Source organism: Pipistrellus hanaki (genome assembly GCF_964339955.1).
Source record: "Pipistrellus hanaki genome assembly, chromosome: 13".
In the NCBI taxonomy this organism is placed as follows: domain Eukaryota; kingdom Metazoa; phylum Chordata; class Mammalia; order Chiroptera; family Vespertilionidae; genus Pipistrellus; species Pipistrellus hanaki.
Window position 1 is genome coordinate 58,424,156 of NC_140515.1, and position 20,839 is coordinate 58,444,994.

General features: G+C 69.1%; 1 protein-coding gene across 5 annotated transcripts in view; it reads left to right on the forward strand.

Annotated features, from left to right (window-relative positions):
• Positions 1 to 225: 225 nt before the first annotated feature.
• The window catches only part of CACNA2D2 (calcium voltage-gated channel auxiliary subunit alpha2delta 2), a 93,148-nt gene continuing 72,534 nt past the window's right edge, over positions 226 to 20,839 (forward strand). For all 5 annotated transcript variants that reach the window (XM_084902264.1, XM_084902263.1, XM_084902265.1 and 2 more), the window contains exons 1-2: positions 226 to 526; positions 15,804 to 15,885. In XM_084902264.1, the coding sequence (XP_084758390.1) occupies positions 363 to 526; positions 15,804 to 15,885 (246 nt within the window). In that variant the 5' untranslated portion in view covers positions 226 to 362. The remainder of the gene's footprint in view (positions 527 to 15,803; positions 15,886 to 20,839) is intronic.

Sequence of the window (20,839 nt, forward strand, 5' to 3'; positions counted from 1 at the left end):
GCGCTGAAGGTCGCGCCCTCGGAGGCTGCGTGGGCGCCGCGGCCGGCGGGCGGCGCGGGGCCGGGACAGGCGGCGGGGCGCGCACGGGCGGCGGGCGCGTGGCCGCGCGGGCGGGGGCGCGCGGGCGGGGGCGCGCGGGGGCGGGCCGGCGGCGGAGGCGGCGCCGCGGGCTGGGCCGCGGCTATTTGAGCGCCGGTCCCGGGCGGGCGAGCGCTCAGAGCGCCGGGAGCCCGCGGCCGACGCATCGCGCACCGGCTCGGCGGCCGCAGAGGCGCCGCGGCCCGCGCACCGAGGCCCCGCGCAGGAGGCGGAGAGGCCCGCGCCCGCCCCGCCCGCGGCGCCCGCCGCTCTTGCATGGAAACATGGCGGTGCCGGCTCGGACCTGCGGCGCCCGCCGGCCCGGCCCCGGCGCCCCGCGCCCCGCCGGCCGGCCCCCGCGCCTGCTGCTGCTGCTGCTGCTGCCGCCGCTGCTGCTGCCGCCCGCCGCCCCCGGCGCCGCCGCCTACAGCTTCCCGCAGCTGCACACGTGAGTGCCGCCGCCGCCCCCCGCCCGGCCCGGCCCGGCCCGCCGCCCGCGGGGCACCCCAGCCCCGAGCCCCAGGGCGGGCGGCCGCGTCCCGGCGCCGGCGGCTGCGTCGCGAAACTTCCCCGCGGAGCTCCCCCGCCCGCGCCCCGCACCCGCCGAGGAGCGGCGCCAGCGCTCCCGGGGCCGGGCGGGGGTCCGAGCCGGCCCGCGGCTCCCGGGCCCGGCCAGAGGGGCCTGGGCTTGGGCGCGGGGGCGGCGGACCCGGCCTCCAGGGGGGAGCCTGGCGCCCCGCAGCCGGCGGCGCGGGCACCCCGCACCTGTCTCCAGGCTTTTTCCTTGGAGAGGGGGGGCCGGTGCAGAGAATGTGGGCGCCTGGCGCGGCTCAGGGTCCTCGGTCCTGGCGCCCCGCGGCGCCTGGGGGCAGGGTGCCCGGTGAGCCCGGCTGGGAGGCGCAGGTACCCGGGAGGGGGCAGAGGGGAATGGATGGCGGGCAGGACCCCCGCGGCCGCTCTCCTGGGCCTGCCCCCTTTGCCCTTTTCCTGCCCCCCAGCCTCTCCCTCCCCAGGAGCCCAAACTCTGCTTCCTCCCTCCGGGTGAGCGTGGCCAGAGGTGCCCGGGCTGTGGGAGTGGGCACCATGCCCCCCACACACACCCCCTCCCCGTGCCCAGACAGCCCTGACAGCCCTGGCCCCTTCTGGCTTCCGGTCACAGCAACCACCTTGCTGCCTGTACTCGGTCTCGGCTCCCCGGGGAGCCACCTGTCCCGGTCTCCTTCGCCAGGGGCCACGGAGGGTCTGGAAAAGGAGCCGCCGCCCGGCTGGCAGGGGAAGGGTCCGGCCTCGGGGCAGGGGAGAGACCAGCCCCCCGGAGGAGAGGTCCTGCTTCGGCCCCGGTCTCCCGGACGAGGGGTGCGCCGAGGGGTGCACAGAGGGGGAGGCGCTGCCCCCAGCCCCCTCCCTCCTGCCCTCGCTCTCCTCGCTCAGCCTGGCCGGGCTCAGGCGGGCGGTCAGTTGGCAAATTACAGGTGCCGCACAGACGTGTCCTCTGTCAACTGTCTGGGTTTTCCGTGTGTGTGCGTGTGCGTGTGCGTGTGTGTGTGCGTGTGCGTGTGTGTGTGCGTGTGCGTGTGCGTGTGTGTGTGTGTGTGTGTGTGTGTGCAGGGGGGAAGGGTGCGCAGGGAGGAGAGGATCGCATGGAAGTTGAGGGCTCCCGGGTGCGTTTTGCCTCTCGTTTGCTGGGAGGGAAATGGACCTGAACAACAGCAGTGGGAGCCAGAGAGAGAGCGTGGCTCCTCTGTTGTTCTTTCCCCGCAAAGCCGAGCCTGGCGGCCTCAGATCCTCCGCGAAGGTTCACACAGACGCCTCTCTCCCCTCTCCCCCTCGCTCCCTCTGCCTCCGGCCGGCCGCCGGTCAGCGGGCCGCGGGGTCTGCCCGGGAAGGACGGTGGGAGACCCTGGCAGGAGGGGCCACCTGTCCCCGGTCCCCAGCCGGAGGCGGGAGGCGGTGATGGCCGCGGGTGATCGCCAGCTGGACGCTCCTCTCCTGGCGGTGGAGGGGGGCTGGTCTGGGGCTTTGGGACACCACGTCTTAGAGACCGTGATGAGAGGACGAGGTGGGGGGAGGGGGGGCCGTGTGGCTCTGAGGGTCCCGGGGGAGGGGAGGGCCGGCGTGACGACACAGAGTTTGACCGTGACAGCCAGCGCCCTTCAGCTGCCCTGGTCCTGCCGAGGCGATGCCCACAGGTCCTCGGGGGGAGGAGGGGAGGAGGGGGAGGCCCCCCGCCCCCCCGCCCCATCCCCCATAGCCACCAGGGCGGGGGAGTTGGGGCTCTGGTTGAACTGACGGAGGCCGAGGCTGCTGGGGCTGGGGTGTGGGGCAGGCCGCCCTGGACTCTCCAGGGTCAGCATGGCCGGCCGGGTGAGATGACACAGGTGGCTCTTGGGGCGGGGGGAGCGGGGTGCCTCACGGCCCTGGGGGACAGCCCCCCATGGAGAGGCCCGGATGGGAGTCACGTCCTCACCGGCTCCTCACGCCGCTGGGCGTTAGGCAGGTGCGGGCGCGGGGCCGGGGGCCGTCACGCTGCCCTCGCTCCGGCAGGCGCGTGGCTCTGTGCCCACGGGCGCCGCCGAGGGGAGGGCAGAGGCATCGCGCTGGGGAGAGGACAGGGCTTTGGTTTGGGGGGGCTCTGGCACCCCACTCGGACCTGGATCAGGGTTTCCCACAAGGAGGCGGCCACCTGGGCACAAGGGCACGCGTGTGCGTCCCTGCACGCGTGTACGAGGCCGGGAGCGGGGTGGCCGAGGCGGGATCGGCGCACACACCGGTCACGGTCCCTCCTGCTCCCGTCCTGCCCGGCCCCGCGTGGTGGCAGGTGGCGATGGCGTGACGGCGCCGCTGGCTGCGGGCGGCTGGCCGAGTTGCCTCCTCTCCTGTCTCCTTCCTCCCCGGGCCCCCGGCCTCCCGCCCTCCCCGCCTCCTCCTCCTCCGTCTCTCATCCTTCCTCACCGCCCTGCGCCTTTGGCTGGTCCATGCTGGTCCCTGTCCTCTCTCTGCCGCCCCTGCCCTGCCCGCCTCCCCTGCCACCACCTTGGACCTCTGTCTCTGGCCCCTGCTCCACACACACACACACACACACGCACACGCACACGCACACGCACACGCACACATGCACGCACACCCGCTGAGAACTGGGGGAAGCACCCTGCTGAGCTGCCTGCTTGGCCCTGCTCTGCCCCAGGGAGGGTGCCAGCCAGCGCCTGCCTTCCTCTGGGTGCGGGTGGGCACGGGTGGGGACAGAGAGGAGCCCGGGGGTCTGGATGCCCCGGCAGATGAGTGACAGCTTGGGGGTGCGCTCCTTCTGAGTGCCTCGACTGAGCATGCGTCAGTCTGGCTGCGGTTAATGGTGGGTGACGTGTGTCTGTCTGGGCCTCTGCACCTCCCGGTGGCTCTCCCGTCAGAGGGAGGCGGCCTCACACATCTGGGTCCCCGTCTCCTTTTCCGGGGGGGTGGGGGGAAGCAAGGCGGGGAGCTGTGTGGAGCTGCCAGGGCCCCCATCCCTCCTGGGGTGGAGGGTTTGGGGGGGCCCTGGGCTGCTGCCCCGCTGGGCCCCACCTTTATGGGTGCCTCTCTGGCCAGCCGTCCAGGCTAACCCGGAGCCGGGAGGGAGCCGTTTTAAGATGAGTTCCCCCTCGTCTGCGGCGCGTCTCCCTCTGGGTTCTTAGTCACCTGGTGTCCCCGAGGAGAGACAGTCACGCGTGGCAGCGCGGGTCTGTGCCGAGCGCCTCCTCCCCCCGCCTCACAGGGGGGCGCGGCCGGCTCCTGGCCCTCAGAGGCGGGTGGGGCCGCCGGCTCCCGGAGGGGTTGGTCTTCAGAGCTGACCCTCTCCGTGGGGATGACCTTGCCTCAGTTTCCCCGACTGACATAACAGAATTGCTCTAGGTGTCGTGGTGGGAATGAATGGGAGAGGGCGGGGCCCTGGTGGGCAGGGCGGGCTCCGGGTGCAGGTGCGGTGGCAGCTGTGGCAGCAGGGGCATCAGGCCCTGACGCCACAGGCTGATGGCCCTCCCACCAGGACGCCGTGGGCTGTGCGGCTCCCTCAGGCTGTGCCCGTCCGCAGGGGGTGTCAGCGCCTTGAGGCGGGCAGCCACCCCTCCCTCCCTCCCTTGGCTGTGCGATGGCGGCCTCCCCTCGCTTAGCCCAGGCCGGGCCCACCTCAGAGCCCAGTCCTGCCCACCCCATCTGGGGACCGGCCCCCCCCACGCTGGGTGAGGGCTGCGCTGGCACTTAGCTGGCCGGCCGGGGGCCAGGAAGTTGGCCGTGGAAGCTCACACCTCGGACTGCGGACGGGAATGGAGAGGCCGATGGCAGAGCACACCAGGCCTCCCGTGTGACCTTGCTGCTCTGGCTCTGCCTCTGAGGGGCCTTCCTGGGCCCATGGCCGCCCCGAGCCGGGTCCGCGCAGCCCTGTGCCCGCCTCTGCCTGCCTCCGTCCCCTCCGGCGTGCGCAGGCTGGCGTGGGCCAGGCCCGCCCGGCGTGGGCGTGGGCACAGAGCCTCTGTCTCTAAGCGATGGGCCCGGGCCCTCAGGCTGGGCGGGCGCCCCGGGCCCAGGGACCGAAAGGCCAGGATGGGGCTTCCCGGCCGCATGTCAGGCGGCGGTTTTCTCGTGGAGCCGGAGAGGCTGGAGAATCGATACTCCTGCCCCCCAGGGAGGCGCCGTGCGGTTTCCGCCTCACCCCCCCCGCCCCCCCCGCCCTGTGTCCCGGTAACCTGAGGAGCCGGTGCGGCCTGTGGCTGAGAGGGGAGCTGGGGGCCAGGCGCCCCGCCCCGGCCCTGCCGGCCCCACAGCACCTCCGGGGGCTCCTTCCAGCCCCAGCGCTGAGCCGGACGCCCGGACCGGACCCCGCGGGGCAATGGTTAGTGTCCCGGCCCCGGTCCTGCTCATGGGCACCTAGTCCCCCTCCTGCTGCACGGCCCCTGCCTTCTGGGTCCGTGGCCGCTGCTGGTGCCGGTGACTGGGCCTGCGGGGTGGGGCCTCACAGAGGAGGAGACCTGGTCTTGTTGGGATGCGGGGTGTGTGTGTGTGTGTGTGTGTGTCTTAGGTCTTCACATGAGGGACCTACGAGTCCCCGCCGTGGGCCGGCCTGGTCCTGGGGCCTCCCCTCGGGCTGGGCAGTGGTGGGACCTGGGACAGGGCCCTCCCCGGCCCTCAGCGTCCTTTCCTCAGGGCCCTGGGACTGAGAGGACAGGCCCGGCTCCCCGCTCCTCTCCCCGCGGACCCAGCCCCGAGGGACCTCACTCCCCCAGGGAGGAGCCCGCACCCCCGCCCTGGCCCCTGGTACTCTGGGCGCCTGGAAGCTGCCGCCCGGCCCCCCCCACCATGAGCTCCGACCAGCCTGACTGTCCGCAGAGGGGGCCCGGGAAGGCCCTCCTGCTGGCCATTAACACCCCCCCCCCCGGGGAAAGGCTCCTGGAATAAAGGGGAAGGAGTGGGAGGCGGTGGGGAGTCACTCCCTCTGCCGGTCTTCCCTGCGTGCACCCTGGGTGCTCCCGCCCCGATGCCTGCCTTCCCTCCTGGCCAGGCCTTTCTGAGGGCGCCCCCTCTGGGCCCCATGGAGGCCGGCCGCGCCTCCCGCCCGCTGTGCGATCTGGGGAATTCCCTCAGCCTCTCTGGTCTCGGCCTCATTTCTGACAGAATTCCCTCCATGGTGCTGCCTCAGAGGGTGGGCCTGTGACAGGTCCTGAGGGGGAGGCTTGGCCCCAGAGTGGGGTGATGAGGGCACACAGGCCCCGACTGGGTCTAGGAGGGTCCTCAGTCCAGCTGGGCCTGGCCCATAGCACCCCCCACCCAGTGCCAGCCACCTGTCCCGTGGCCCATAGCACCCCCCACCCAGCCAGGCCCTAGAAGCACCTGGGACTCAGTTGTAGTTTCTGGGTCTTTTCTCCCATGTGTGGCCCTTGCCTGGGCCTGTGCACACATGTCATCTTGTGTGTGGAAGTGTCTACACACGTGCGCTCTTATGGTTTTGTTCACACGTGTTAGATGTGTTCATGTCTGTACACATGTGTACGAGTGTCCCTTTGTATATGAAGATGTGCTTGTGTGCCCGTGTGCATGTGTGTGTGAGCGCGTGTGCCGGTGTGTGCATGCTTGCGTGTTGTGTGTACGTGTGCAGGTCTGTGTGTTCGTGCATGCTCAGGTGTAGGTGTGTGCGTGCAGGAATGCGGGTGTGGGTGTGTGCTTATGCATGTGTGCACATCTGTGTGTGGCATGTGCCCTGTGTGTCTCTGTCCCCTGATTGCACCCCGTGCCCACCTCCGGCACCTGCCTCTGCGGTCAGTGCCAGGGCGTGGCCGGGCAAGTGCTGACAGTGAGCAACGCACCGTCTGGTGGTGGGGGCCGGTGTTGTGCAAACTTTCATGTCAGAAACAGCCTGAGTTATGGCTGAGCCGGGAAGTTTGATCATCGACCAACTGGCTCGCTGACAGTCGGCGAGGGAACGCGGGCGGCGTCCTTGCAGTGCCGACATTTGCAAGTGGAATCGCGTGTTACGCTCTGGAGGCGTGGGCCCGCATGGCGAGCTCCTCCTGGAGCAGAGCAGCCCTCCCCCGGGGCCGGCGGCCGGGGCCTTGCGGGGGACCTTGGCCGGCGCTCCCCTCGCTCAGTGGCCGCCTGTCCTCTGCACACGGAGCGGAGGAGGCAGGCACCCCGGCGCCGGCTGCAGCTCGGGCCCCTCAGCAGGCCGCGGGGCAGCAGCTGCAGGCGATTTGGGGCAGAAGCTTCGCCTGACGATCCCTGTGTGTTCCTCTGGGGGGGCGGGGCGGGTGGAGACACTCCTCCCGGTGAGTTTGGCACCGGTCTTATGAGCAGGGCTGTCTGAGGTGCTGGGCTGGCGCTGGCCCTGGGGCTGCCGCCTGGGCCCTGCACTGCGGGGTCTGATGTCTGAGGGACCGCATTTCCCTGGCATTCCCATGTGTTGGCGGAGCCGGGAGAGCCCGAGTCCTCGGCATTTGGGGGGGGGGGGGTCCGCAGAGGATGGAGGTGGCCGGGAAGGGCTTGGGAGCCCGAGGGCCAGGGAGGGCTCTTGGGGGGCAGGCAGTGTGGGCGGGCTGCCTCCTGGGGTGCCATGCGCCTCGCATGGTCCCTGACTTGGGAAGGACATGTGCCAGCCACAGTCAGGCCCCCGATGCCTCCGTGTGAGGCAGGAAACTGCGGCCTGCGGTGGCGAGGGAGCCTTCAGGGGTTTTAGTGCGGGCTGCACGCCCTGGGGGTGCGGGGGGCAGGTCCCAGTCCCCATGCTCAGTACAGGCTGCTCTAGGAGGGTCCTCAGTCTGCACCCCTGCACCAGGGCGCACATCTGGTTCCCATAAATAAACGCCTCCTACCCTGGGATGTGGGGGCATTGGGGTGCGGGGGCATCGGGGTGCGGGGGCATCGGGGTGCGGGGGCATTGGGGTGCGGGGTGCGGGGGCATCGGGGTGCGGGAGAATCGATGCGGGAGAATTGGGGTGCGGGAGAATCGGGGTGCAGGAACATCGGGGTGCGGGGGCATTGGGGTGCGGGAGAATCGGGGTGCGGGGGCATCAAGACCTCCTCTGCAAACGCCCAGAGCCAGGAGCCGTGCAGTGCGGCCAGCTCCCGCCATGCCTCGTGTGGGTTCCCAGGCTCCGGGCGCCTCGGGAAGGACAGCTGCGTCCCAGGCAGTGGGGGCGGGGGGGGCCCTGGCGGGGAGGGGGTGAGGCTGCTCCGCTGCGTGTCTCCGGCTGACGTGGCATTTAAGCCTTAATCACCTCGCCGCAGCCGCGTGCTCGGCGCCGCCTGGAACGCTGCGTTTGAAGCTTAAAGGTCAGGCCGGTGCCGCCGGTTCCGCGGACACGGCGACCGCCCACCCGGCCCGCCCGGCTGCGTCCGTCAGAAACGCGGGGGGAGCTGCAGAGCAGCCTGTGCGAGGGCGCTCAGGTGGGGTCCCCTTCTCCCCGAGCTCAGGCCTTCCGGACCCCACCCAAGCTGCAGGGTCTCCCAGGGAGCGTGAGCTGGTGCACCCCGAAGCCTGCCCCGGGCGTTGGCCTGCCCCTCAGCCCTCGCTGGTCTCCGGCCACTGGCCCTGGACATGGCCAGGCCGGCCAGGCTGCCACCTGCAGGTCCCAGCGGCGCTCCGGCCTCTGCCCTCCTGCCTGCTCGCCGGGTCCCCCTCGGGCCTCTTTCACCCTGTCTGTGCCTCTCCCCCAGCACCCAGTGCCCGGGGCCTCCCAGGAGCTGGCATGGAGCCCACCTCTGCCCCCTGGATAGCGGTCTGAAGAGTGCGTTCGGCTGCAAGGAAAGGCGGCCGCCTCTGTGTGCACCTCGGTGGCCACAGGTGACCACTGTCCACCCTCCGGCAGGGAGCCCGGGGTGGGCGCTGCCAGGAAGGGACCAGCCAGCACCTGCACCGCCTGGCTCCGCACCGCCAGTGTCTGTCTGTCCTTGCAGCGAGATGGCGGCCACAGCTCCAGGCATCACAGGCAGAGACATTAGTGTCAACGAGGAGGTGGTTCCAGAGGAAACCGCCAGCCAATATTCCCTGGCTCCTCATTGGCTGGCCCTGGGTCACATGTCCGCGCTAAGCCAATCACTGGCAGCACGCTGTGATGGGCTCGGGCTAAGCAGGGTTTGCCCTTGAGCTGAGGAGGGGTCACCTTGGGCCTGGCCTGGGAGATTCTCGCAGACTTGGGTTTTGGGGGGAGCACGGGGGAGCGGTGGAGAAGGGGGGCGTGGGGGTGGGGCCGAGGAGGACGGTGGGAGGGGAAGGGAACCAAGGGAACGTTGGTACCGGAAGTAGCTATTTTAACCACATCATCCATCCGTGAGCTGGGCCCTCACATGTGCTGTCCAGTGAGATTGGTCCACGTTATTCCCATTTCACAGACAGGAACACCGAGGCAGGCTTCACCCCCTGCTCTGCAGTGAGGCTGTTCAGGCCCCTTGTGTCATCCCCCCCACAAGGCCCATGGCCTCCCCTCTTCCCTCCACCCCTCCGTCCGGACCAGGTCAGATGTCTGCTCTGCTGGAATGTCTGCTCTGCCTCCTGAGCGCAGGCCCACATCTGCCCCGCTCGCCAGGGCCAGTGAGTGAGTGAGTGAATGAATGAATGGTGATGAATGAATAGTTAATGAATGAATGAATGAATGAATGACGGAAGAGGCGGTAGGGAATGTGCAGGAGCCTGGCTCATACCCCCCGGTGAGTGAATGGTGAATGGTGAATGAATGAATGAATGACGAATGAGGTGGAGGGAATGAGCAGGAGCCCGGGAGTGCCTGCCGTGTTGTGCCGATGACAAGCCCTCCTGGCTGTGCCTGGCTGCCTCTCCTCCCGCCGCCCCGAGGGCCGCCCAGGCTGGCCAGGCAGTGGCTCCCTTTGCCTGGACCTTCCTGGGGCAGCCCGGCTGCAGCCACGGGCCCGCTCCGCCCTCAGAGGGCTCACCACCGAGCACAGGGGGAACGGCAGTGGCATGTGACTGGCACGTGGCTGGCTCCCTCTGAGACGCCAGGCACCTGCGAGAAGCCAGCTCAGAGGGAGCTGGTCCGGGTCCCTGCGGGCGGGGAGGGGGTCTGCCCGGAGGAGGGTCAGAGGACCCTGCACCCTGCAGGGGGGTCTCTGCTCCCCGAGGCAGGCGGCTGTGGAGGACACGCAGAGGACGGCTATTTGCGGCTCGGCGAGGATTGAGTCACGCGGGGGGCTGGGAGGACCGCAGGAGGGAGATGGGGCCGTGGGAGTGACAGACTGGCCGGAGCGGCGGTGACACGTGCCCGGGGTCTGTCTCGCCCCGCTGGCCGGGGTCCAGCTGCAGGGGCTCCTGGGGCCTCCCTGCCTCAGCCCGGTGCCCTCACAGGGGCCTCCCCTCCAGGGCCGCCCGGGGACCCGCGTGGCGGGGCTCCATCACGGCCCCTGGCGGGCACCGGGGCCTGTGTCCAAGCAGCCGTGTCCGGAGGGCCAGCCTGGCGGGACCTCTGTGTCACATGGGCCTGGCAGAGGTTACGTTCCCCTGGAAAATGTGGGGGTGAGGAGGAGGTGCGCACACCCCCAAAGGCCCCCGGTGTGTCTGCGTCAGAGGCCGGGCCGGAGGCTCGGGGGGGGGGGGAGCAGACCGCGGGGCGCTCAGAGCGGCGGGCGGATACCCCGCATCCCCGGCCCGGACCCCGCGCTCTGCTCCGGAGCGGCCGTCGGGGGTCACCGACGCCTCTGGCCCGTCGCTGACGGGGCAGCCCGGGGGCGTCGGCGGGCACCCCTTCCCGCACTCTGCTCCGGCGTCCGGAGGAAGTGGCTGCCCCGCGCCGGCCTCCGGCAGCGCATGAATTATGCACGGACACCGCGGGCCGGCAGGCCCGTCATAAGTGAGCTTTAATAATTCATCCGCCAGGAGCCAGGCTCGGCCAGGGCCTCCGGGACCTGCCCCGGGGCAGCCTCCGTCCGCCGGCCTCCGCAGCACGCCCCTGCCCGCCCCTGCCCGCCCCTGCCCGCTCCTGCCCTGCTCCTGTTCCGGCCCCTGTCCCTGCCCTCCTCTGCCCCTGCCCCAGCCCCTCCCCTGCCCCTGCTCCTGCTCCTGCCCCTGTCCCTCCCCTGCCCCTGCCCCTCTCCTGTCCCTGCCCCTCCTCTGCCCCTGCCCCTCCTCTGCCCCTGCCCCTCCCCTGCCCCTGCTTCTGCCCCTGCCCCTGCCCCTGTCCCTCCTCTGCCCTTGTCCCTGCCCCTCCCCTGCCCCTGTCCCTGCCCCTCCCCTGCCCCTGCCCCTGTCCCTCCCCTGCCCCTGCCCCTCCCCTGCCCCTGCTCCTGTCCCTGCCCCTCCTTTGCCCCTGCTCCTGTCCCTGCCCCTCCCCTGCCCTTGCTCCTGCCCCTGTCCCTCCCCTGCCCCTGCCCCTGTTCCTCCCCTGCCCCTGCTCCTGCCCCTGTCCCTCCCCTGCCCCTGTCCCTGCCCCTCCCCTGCCCCTGCCCCTGCCCCTCCCCTGCCCCTGCCCCTGCCCCTCCCCTGCCCTTGCCCCTGCCCCTCCCCTGCCCGCACACGGCTGGGCAGGGTGCGGAGGCCGCCGGACTAGGAGGCGCAGCCCTGAGCCTGCTCCTCGGGGCCCAGCCTTGGGAGGAGGCCTCGGGCCGGGGGAACGGGCACGGGGAACGTGCTGGCCCAGGAGGGCGTGCGGAGCCAGGCTGCTTGGGCAGAGGCACGGCTTCCGGGGGCGAGGTGGCCAGGCCAGTGCTGGTGACTCACTCGCCCTGAGCGAGGCGGGTGGCCAGGGCGGTGGGCCGGGAGCTGGTAGGCAGTGGGCACAGTGAGAAGGCAGGTCCCAGGCCCCTGAGGCTTTGGCCCGAACAGAGGGAGCCGCCATCAGCTGGGGGGCAGGGGGAGTAAGGGGATGGGGAAGAGGGTTCCGGAGGGAGGTCAGGGTCTCAGTGTGCGGCACATCCCCTTTAAGAGGCCCGTTAGCTTCCCGATGGCCACCCCACCTGCCCCACCCAACGCTGTCCTGCCCCGTGCCCCCTCCCCTTCATGCCCCCGTCCCCTTCACCTGCTGCTCCAGCCCTGGGGGGAGAGGGGAGGGGGCGGGGGTCACAGACTGCTCCTGAGCCCCAGGGGAGGGGTGCATCCAGGCAGCCAGCCTGGTGGAGGCAGCCTGCAGCAGGCCTCCTTGGGAGAGGGGAGAAGGCCTCCAGGGGCTGAGGGTGGGAGTCCCAAGGGCCTTGCCGCTCCCAGGCCCTGGGCCCCCCTGCCTGCCGCCCCCCCCCCCCGAGGGTCCAGCCGCCCACGCCTCCCACGCCCTCTGAGGGTGAACCTGCCGTGTCACCTGTCTCCGGATTTTTGATTTGTTTAATTATAGATGAGTTTTCTGCATAATTTATTCCAAAAGCCCGGATTATACTGTACAATTAAATCACATTCTGATCAACAACTCCACATATAAAATTAACAACTGGCAGCGGTTTAATCTATGCTGCTGCATCTGCAGGCAGGCTCCCGTCCCTCTCTGCGCCTTCTCCCCCCTCCTCCCCTCCCCTCCCCTCTTCCCTATCTTCTCCCCCTCCTCCTGGCCCTGCCCCCTCCCCTCTGGGGGGGCCTGTGTGGCTGCCTCAGCGCTGCAGCCCCTCCCGAGTGCTCTGTCCCGGGGCCAGGGCCGCCCCGGCCTTCCTGCTGGGTCTCCTTGGCTCTGCCTGCTAACGGGGGTCCTCACCCCACACCTCGCAGAAGGCGACACCCCCTCTTCCCTCCCACCTTGGTTCTGACCTTGACCTTGCCCTGGAGACTAAGGCCTGGGGTCCTGCAGCCCCGGGGTCAGCGTCTCACTGCGCCTGTGCCCACTCCTGGTCCCTCTGAGCAAGGGAGCAGGGGCTGAGGGGAGCCGCTGGGCACCCTCCCTCCCCATCTCCTCCCCGAGTGCAGGGGTTCCCGGGAGTGTCTGAGTGCTGGGCCGGGGAGGGGCTGGATGAACGAGCTCGCCCTCGGGGCTGCCGGTAACGCTCCGCTCACGGAGCCAGGCCAGACCGGGGCAGAGCTCTCCAAGGTCAGGGTCCTGCTGGTGCCGGACGGACCACAGGCCTGGCCTCTCCACGTACAGGGCCCGCCCCCGGCCCTGTCTCTGGCCCCAGGTCTCTATCCGTGCGGGGGGCACCGGCCGGACCCTCCGGGTCCAGGCACGTGGAGGGCGTGGAGGGCTGGCTCTGCCCGCCGCCGTGCCGCTGCGGCAGGCCGCACGTGCCTCCTCCCCTCGCTGCCGCGCTAAGTGGCGCTCAGCGGCGCTGGGGCCGGAGCGTCCGGGCGAGGAGCCGCAGGGGGGCCGCCGGGGGGGGGGTGACGAGGGGGAGGGGGGGCTGGTGGAAGCCCCAGGGATTGGTCCGTTTGCCTTGGCCCCGGCGGGCGGTGGGTCCTCCAGAGGTCCAGCCTCTGCGGGGCGAGGACGCCGATGCCCGGCCAGGCTGGGGGGGGTCCCCAGCTGGGGGGCCGGCACTGGGACACCAGCCAGACCCGGAACCCACCGAGCGCGTCTCTGTGCAGGGAGACCAATGGCCCAGCTGGTGTGGCTTTGTGCCGGGCACTGGCCCAGGGGCCAGCGGTCCCCGGTTCCATCCCGATGGGGCTCGCCGGGGCCTGCCCTGGGAGGGGGGCATGCAGGAGGCAGCACTCAGTGATGTTCCTCTCTCCTCGATGTTTCTCTCCAAGAATCAATATAATACATAGTTTTTTTTAAACGATGAAATGAAGGGTCTGTCATGTCCTGGGCACACACCGTGGCCCCTGGCTGGGTCCGGGGCAGGTGGATGACAGGTAACCTGCGTGCTGTGCGCGGAGGGCATGGCACTGCAGCCCGGCCCACCCACCAGGCCCCGCACGCAGGACCCGGGGCAGGAGCTGCCCCGAGAGCCAGGAGGAAGGGTGTGTCGGGGGGGGGGGGGGGGCGGCCCTGCAGCCCATGGCAGCCTGCAGAGCTGCTCAGCGGGGGGGGGGGGGGGGGGGCTGTGCATGTGTGTGCGTGCACTCGCGTGTGTGCGTGTGCGCACTTGTATGAGTATGTGTGCATGCACTCGTGTATGTGTGTGTGTGCACGCGCACATCTGTGTGTATTTGTGTGTGCACGTGTGTGCACATCTGTGTGTATTTGTGCGTGCATGTGTGTGTGCGTGCACATGTGTGCTGGGGACAGGAAGGGAGAGCAGAATGGAGGGAAGGGGACTGAGTGTGTGTTTGGGGTAAGAATGGGACTTTACCCTGAGATAGATCTTCTGGAAAAATGTTTTAGGGTTGAGATAGCCTGTTTTGATGAAATGGTGGCGATAATAATAACGATAATAACGTGTTGTCTGAGCAGAATAAAAATTTGACACCCATGCCCAGTCTTCCAGTTAATTTTCTTTTATCCAGTGTTGGACTCTGAATGGAAGGCCCACAGACGGGCTGGGAAGGAGTCAGCGGCCGGGACGGCCAGGGCCGTGCTCTCGGGAGGAGGCAGGAGGGGGGGGGCCGTGATTGGCTGCCTTTGCCGCTGCACACACATTCCCACCGCGCCCGCCTCGAGCTCCGAAGGCAGAGCTGGGCAGAGGTGCACCCCTGCGGGGCGTTCCGTGTCCACCACTTCCTGGGTGGGTGACCTTGGGCAGGTCACGTGCCATCTCTGTGCCTCAGTTTCCCCATCTGTTCGTTGGGGAAGGTGGCGTTTGCCTCTTCCTGAGGATTGAAGCAAGGAAGTCGGCGACATGTCGGCGCCACAGCTTGTCCATCACAGGGGTGTCCTTGTATGTGATGGTCTCAGGCAGGAGTATGACGGGCACGGCTGAGGTCAGGGTCAAGGTCAAGCCTAGTGCGAAGGCTGAGCTGATGGTCCCCCTTTGGAGATCAGCTCCCTGGCCTCACCCGTGCGTGAGGCCCGCCAGGCTCCGGCTCGGGAGCACAGAGCGGCCACCTGCCTGCTGTCCGCCCACAGCCGGGCCAGGCCGTCCTGCTGGCGGCCGGTGCCCGGTCCCCCGAGCCTGGCGTGCAGCCTGGCCTCTGCCCGGGCGCGGGTTCGCGGCCCCTGTGGTGGGCGTGGAGGTGGGCCTCACGCTGCGGCCCAGTCGGCAACAAGCCGAAGCTAATACCTCGTTCTTTTGATGTTGATTTTTTTTTTTCTCATTTCGGTCCTGACATTCAGCTTGGCAAATTGCAATTAGTGATCCGCCCGCCTCCTGCTCGGAGTTCCCATGCCAACGGACCTGGGCACACACAATGGCACAGGCCCAGCCCCCGCCACGGCCTGGGGAGGGATGTGGGGCAGAGGCGAGCTCCTCGGACCCAGAGCGCCAGAAGGTCCTGCACCACGTGGCCCGGGGGAGGCGGAGCGGAGGAGGCAGGCCCCTGGCAGGCGCGGGGCCAGGTGCGGTCTCCCGCGCCCCGGGCTCCCGGGCTGCCCTCCAGAGGCGGGGCGGGCACCGCTCCCGTGCCCTCTGGGGCGTGGGCAGCCCTTGGAGGCCTCGCTGGGAGGCCCCGTTCTGCCTGTGGGACTGGGGAGTGAGGTGCCTTTTCAGACGCATTCGGACGAGGGGTCCTGGTCACCGCCTGTGGCCGGCGGGGGGGGGGGGCGGGATCTCTCGGCAGCCCCTGTGCTCACCGATCGGGTCCCAGGTTAGAACCTGGCCGGCCTCACCCCGGATACCGCCCTGTGCGTGGGTTTGGGCTGAGAACACAGGGCCACGTGACCGTCTGTCTGTCCGTCCGGTCCATCCCCAGCTCCCCGGGCAGCATCCTTGGCGTGTCCTTGTGTGTCCTTCTCACCTCTGAGGCGGCACTGGCTCAGGCTGGGGGCTCAGGTGCGGGACTCGGGGGGGCCAGACGCTCTGAAAGGGCCCTGTGTGTGTGTGTGTGTGTGTGTGTGTGTGTGTTGGGGGAGGGGGGTCCCAGGGAACGTGCACCCAGGGATCAGCACGTGTCCTGGGTGCTGGGAAGGCGAGGGCCCTGAGCTGGGAGATCTGTCCGCTGCTCCGAAGAGGCCCCCTGACTTCTGGCGGCAGCAGCCACTCGAGTCCCTCCCTCCCCCAGACCCCACCCCGCCCTGGGGACCAGGGGCTCCGGGCCAGCAGGCTCCCCGCTCCCTCCCGCCCCCCTCCCGGGCCAGTCCCCGCGCCCGGCCGCTCTGCAGGGTGCGGTCTCCCTGCGGGTCCGCCGGGTCCTCCTGCCGCTGCCCGCGGGCCTGGGCCTCGAGGCTGCATTTCACAGGGACCCGGTGTCTGGAGGGGCGGCTGCTGCGGGCACCGGGCGGCCCTGACTCTCTCCTCTCCGCACGCAGGATGCAGCACTGGGCGCGGCGCCTGGAGCAGGAGATCGACGGCGTGATGCGCATCTTCGGGGGCGCCCAGCAGCTCCGGGAGGTAAGCCTGCCGCCCTCCCCGCTTCTCGGACCCTCTCCCACGTGGGAAGCGGGGCCCTGGAGATGGGGGGCCTGGTTGAGGACGCGGGAGGTGTGACATGCATGGCTGACTCCTCCCGGGCCCGGCCTGCCCTCCCTGCGGTCGGTCGCTGTGCTGAGCGCCCCGTCGGCCCTGGGCCGGCTTGGCGGGTGGGGTGGTCCGGCGGTGAGGCCGGTGTGTGCGGCAGCGTCGGGGGCGGAGTCCGGGCCCTGGAGGGTCTGGCGGATGGGGCCGCGCACTGAGCCGGAGGGGCCGTCCGAGGGGCGCGGGGTGGCCGGTGTGCCCAGGGCGCCGCTGGGCAGGACGCGGGGAGCCGGGCGAGGTGAGGACCCGGGCGGGAGGGGTGACGGATGGACCGAGCGGCACATCCATCTGGGAGATTATGTTAATGTTCGCGACGCGGCTGTGGAGAGCGGCCATCCGTCACCCCGAGGCCGCCGGCGTGTCGCTGTGGCATCCTGGGCCGTCGCTGCTTACGGGAGAGCTGAGGCCGGGGGCCGAGCTCCGGGGGCGGCCGGGGGCCTGGCCGACGTCTCCTGCCCGTGGTTCCCCGCGGACAGCGGAGTCCACGGAGCCATCAGAGCCCAGGCCCGGCTCGGGGAGCAGATCCTCCGTGTGTCCTGCTGCCCCTCTCAGCCAGGGCCGAGGTCAGAAGGTGGCACCTCGGTGGGGCAGCTGCCGGGGGCTGTTCGCACCGTCTCCCTGCACTGAGCTCACAGCAGGTGCCGGGAGCCGGGAAGCAGACAGGGGCCGAGGACGGAGGACCCCGCACAGGAGATGGTCACCTGGGTCCGAGGAGGTGATGACGGGCGGAGAGGGCTCCAGGGCTGGAGGCCGGAGCCCCCCACTTGCCGGCTGTTCTCCCCCGGGGCCCAGCCTCCCAGAACCCCGTCCCCAGCCCGCTCTCCCTGCCAGCTCCCCGTGCCGCGGCCGCGCTCAGAGGCCGGCCACTCCGGGCCAGAGGCCGGGCTGTGCTCAGGGGCCTGACGGCTCGGCCCGGTGCCGGGGCTGGATGTGCCAGGAAGGGGAGGCTCAAACCCGGGGACCCCGGACTCTGCAGCTGGTTCCACCGGATGCTGCGGTCCCCTGCGCCCCAGGAGAAGCGGGAGTCCCAGGCAGGCAGCCTCGGGCCTGTCCGGCTCCCGGTCGGGACCCGGGACGCGCCCACGGAGGGGTTAACCAGGTGTCCTGAGTCCCTCCAGGACTCTGTCGGGGAATTTGCCACCGAGACAGGAGCCCGCGCGTGTCATGACCGGACTCGGGTCGGGGTGAACCGGAGCCTCCTGGTCCCGGCCCGGGCGTGGCTGGAGGTCTGGCCGGGGGTGAGGGTGAGAACAGCAGGGCAGGCGGCACCCTGTTGTCAGTCAGACTCCCTCTGCTCACCGTCCTGCCGGGGTGGGTTGTCTTTCTGATGGCAGTTGGGCCGTTCCGGTACTTCCCTCAATAAACACACCTCCCCGCTGAAGCAGGTGTGGCTCAGTGGATAGAGCGTCGGCCTGCGAACTGAAAGGTCCCGGGTTCGATTCCGGTCAGAGGCATGTACCTTGGTTGCAGACACATCCCCAGTAGGGGGTGTGCAAGAGGCAGCTGATCGATGTTTCTCTCTCATTGATGTTTCTAACTCTCTGTCCCTCTCTCTTCCTATCTGTAAAAAATCAATAACATATATATTTTTTTAAAAATCAATAAAATATCCCAAGAAACTATTGTAGAAACACCAATCAGAAAGGATAAATGCACCCCTATGTTCATAGCAGCACAATCTACAATAGCTAGAATCTGGAAACAGCCTAGGTGCCCATCAGCAGATGATTTTGGATTAAAAAAAAACTATGGTACATCTACACGATGGAATACTATGCTGTCATAAAAAAGAAGGATCATTTGTAGCAACCTGGATGGAATTGGAGAACATCATGCTGAGTGAAATTAGCCAGTCAATGAAAGAGAAACACCACATGACCTCACTCATTTATGGATAATAAAGAACATTATAAACTGATGAACCAAAAGTCAGATATAAAGACAGTAAAGCAACAAGCAGACTGTCAAATTACAGCGGGGAGGGTAGGGAGATCTGGGGGAGATAAGAGATCAACCGAAGGACTTGTATACATGCATATAAGTACAACCAATGGACACAAAACTCTGGGGGGGAAGGGTATGTGGGGGGGGCAATGTTAAAATATGTACACAGATAATAATTTAATAAAACAATTAATTAAAATAAAATATATTAGAAAAATAAAAATAAATAAAATATATTAAAAATAATAATAACAAATGAAATAAACACACTTTCCCCCTCCCCTTCTCCCTGCCCCCTCCACCCCAACACCGAAGTCCCGCAGCCCTGGAGGGCAGGGCCGGCTGGGGCGGGCCCTGCTCCTGTCCCGGCTCCTCTGGGTGCCTGCCTCTTGGAAGGTGGGCAGGGTGGGCCCGGGCAGCGGGCGCCGGGCTGGGGCAGGGGCCACCAGGTGTGGCCGTGGCCGTGGCCGTGGCCGTGGCCCGCCTGGCAGCAGGCAGAGAAGTGCTGACCTGGCGCTCGGCTCCTCCTGGCAGCCCTCCGCCTGCCGGCGCTGCCAGCTCTCCGGCGGCTCTGTCCTGCTCCACTTTCCTCAGCTGCTTCCTCAGCCTCTTCCTCCCTGACAGCTCCTTGGCACAGGGCACGCGGCGGGCGGCAGTGGGAGCAGGTGAAGGGTTCTAGCGGGAAAGGGCCGCCCGGGGGCCAGGAGGAGCCGCCGCCGGCTCCTGTCCCCGCGCCCGGGCTGAGCCTGGGAGGGCCGTGTGCCCGGCCGTGCCGGCTCTGGTGGGTCCGGAGGGGGCTTGCTGCAGAACCTGCGGACCCTGGCACCGGCTCTCCCCCGGGGCCGCCCGCCCCGGCCTCCTGAGCGGATTCTGAGCTGCCTCAGGCACCTGCAGCCGGTGATCCTGGCATCCGGGCACCGTGGCCTCCTTCCCCAAAGGGCTGTCTTCCCCCCTGCCCAGCCTCGAGGGGCCCCACCCCCGGGGCCGGAGCCGGCGCTGGCAGCTGCAGGCGCCCCGAAACTGCCGACGGTGGCACTTGGGAGTTTTCCTGCCTGCGCGCTGTCCTCTCCAACCTCCCCACAACGGGGGGGGAGCGGGGGGGGCTGCGCAGACTGTGGCCCATTTACAAGTCGGAAAGCATCGGGGCGGTTGGGGGGACACCCCTGTCACATTTCCTCCTCTCACCCCAGAGCCAGCACATAGTAGGAGCTCCTGCTGGGGCCTGGAGCTGGGGGGCATCCCGCCCCGTGCTTATGGCCAGGCACAATGGCGCCCCGCCCCCCAGGTGCCCACCTCGCAGCCTGGGCCCTGCCCCACGCTGCCCGCGAGCAGGTCACAGGGGGGTGGCGCCTGCTGCAGCCCGCCCTGCCCACGGCCCCTTCCCTCCCCTCCCCCGTCAGCACCATATTGTCCCCCTCCCGGGGGGAGAGCAGAGAGCATATGCTTGGGCTCTGGGCTCATTTGCATAATGAGGCTGATCAGGATGAATAATTCATCAGGTGCCTGGGGGTGCATGGGGGAGGAGGCAGAGATGGGACCAGTCTCCCCACTCGAAGCCCAGGGCCCTCGGTCCCTCCATCCCTCCGATGGGTACAGCCAGGGAGCCGCCCGCTCCTGACGGGGTGTCCGGGGAGCCGGAAGGGGACGACTCCGCAGGCTTTCGTGGGAAAGCGAAGCAGGAGAGATCCGGGTCAGCGTGAGGAAGGACCGGAGATCCCCCGGGGCCGCCGCCCGGGGAGGGGTTCCTGGGGGGGAGACACCGCACTGGAGCCGCGGGCGCTGCCGAGGGGAGAGGAGAGCCGAGCCTCGGGGGCTGGAGGGGCGGGGCTGGGAGCAGAGAGCTGGGCGGCCACGTCGGGGACCACGGGCCACCCCTAAGGCTCACGCCGAGCCTGGGTCTCTGAGGCTCTTTCTCAGGTGACACAGCCCCCCGAACCCGGGCTCCCGTTTGGGGCAGACCGGCGTAGAGCCCTGCCCGTGTCGCTGAGCGCCTCAGCCCCGTGGGGCCGCAGCTCGTGGCCCTGACATCAGAGGGGGACCCCGAGGTCCTGGCCACCTGTCTTCCCGGCCAGTCCCCCCCGGAGCCCCGCCAGGCCAGCCAGAGGAGCGGTGGGCTGGGCAGAGTCTCAGACAGAGGTGCAGCCCGGGCCTGCCTGCAGGAGGCCCCGGACGGCTGAGCTCTGTCCACAGAGAGCAAGGCCTCGGGCCTGGGCGCGCCCCTCCCGCGGGTGCTCCTCGGACAGTCGGGGTCCCGGCCGCGGGTGCCTGTGCCGCTCCTTCGGGTCCCGGGGACTGGCATCTGAGCCTGTGCGGCGCCGCCGGCCCCCGCGGTCTGCTCGGCGCTGCCCGGGAAAGTGTAATTAATGTTTGCGGCGCGCACATCTGGAGCGGCTGCGGGCGGACCGGAGTCTGGCTGCGGGAGGCCCCTCCTGCGGGCGCAGAGGGACCGGGGTGGGCCCGGTGGGCTCCTGAGAGACCAGCCTTCCTCCCCACCGCCTGGTGCCACTCCGACCGGCTCAGGGTACTGGCCCGGCTGTGGTTACACACACACACACACACACACACACACACACACACCGTTTGGGGAGGGTCCTGTCTGGGCCCCGGGGCCTCTCAGGCGGGGTTAGCAGGGCCCCAGAGTGCTGGCCAGGGAAGCTCCGGACCCTTCAGGACGCAGGGCTGCGGCGGAAGAGGCAGGAAGCAGGGGTGGGTGGGGCAGTGCAGGGGGCAGAAGTGGCTCTGGAGGGTCAGGAAAGGAAGCTGGAGCCGGGTGACCCCAGACCCCACAGCTGGTTCCATCCGACGCTGTGGTCCCCCTGCGCCCCCGGAGACAGACAGGCCGCAGCCCCTGGGCCCGCAGGCCCCCACACAGCCCAGCGGGTCCGGC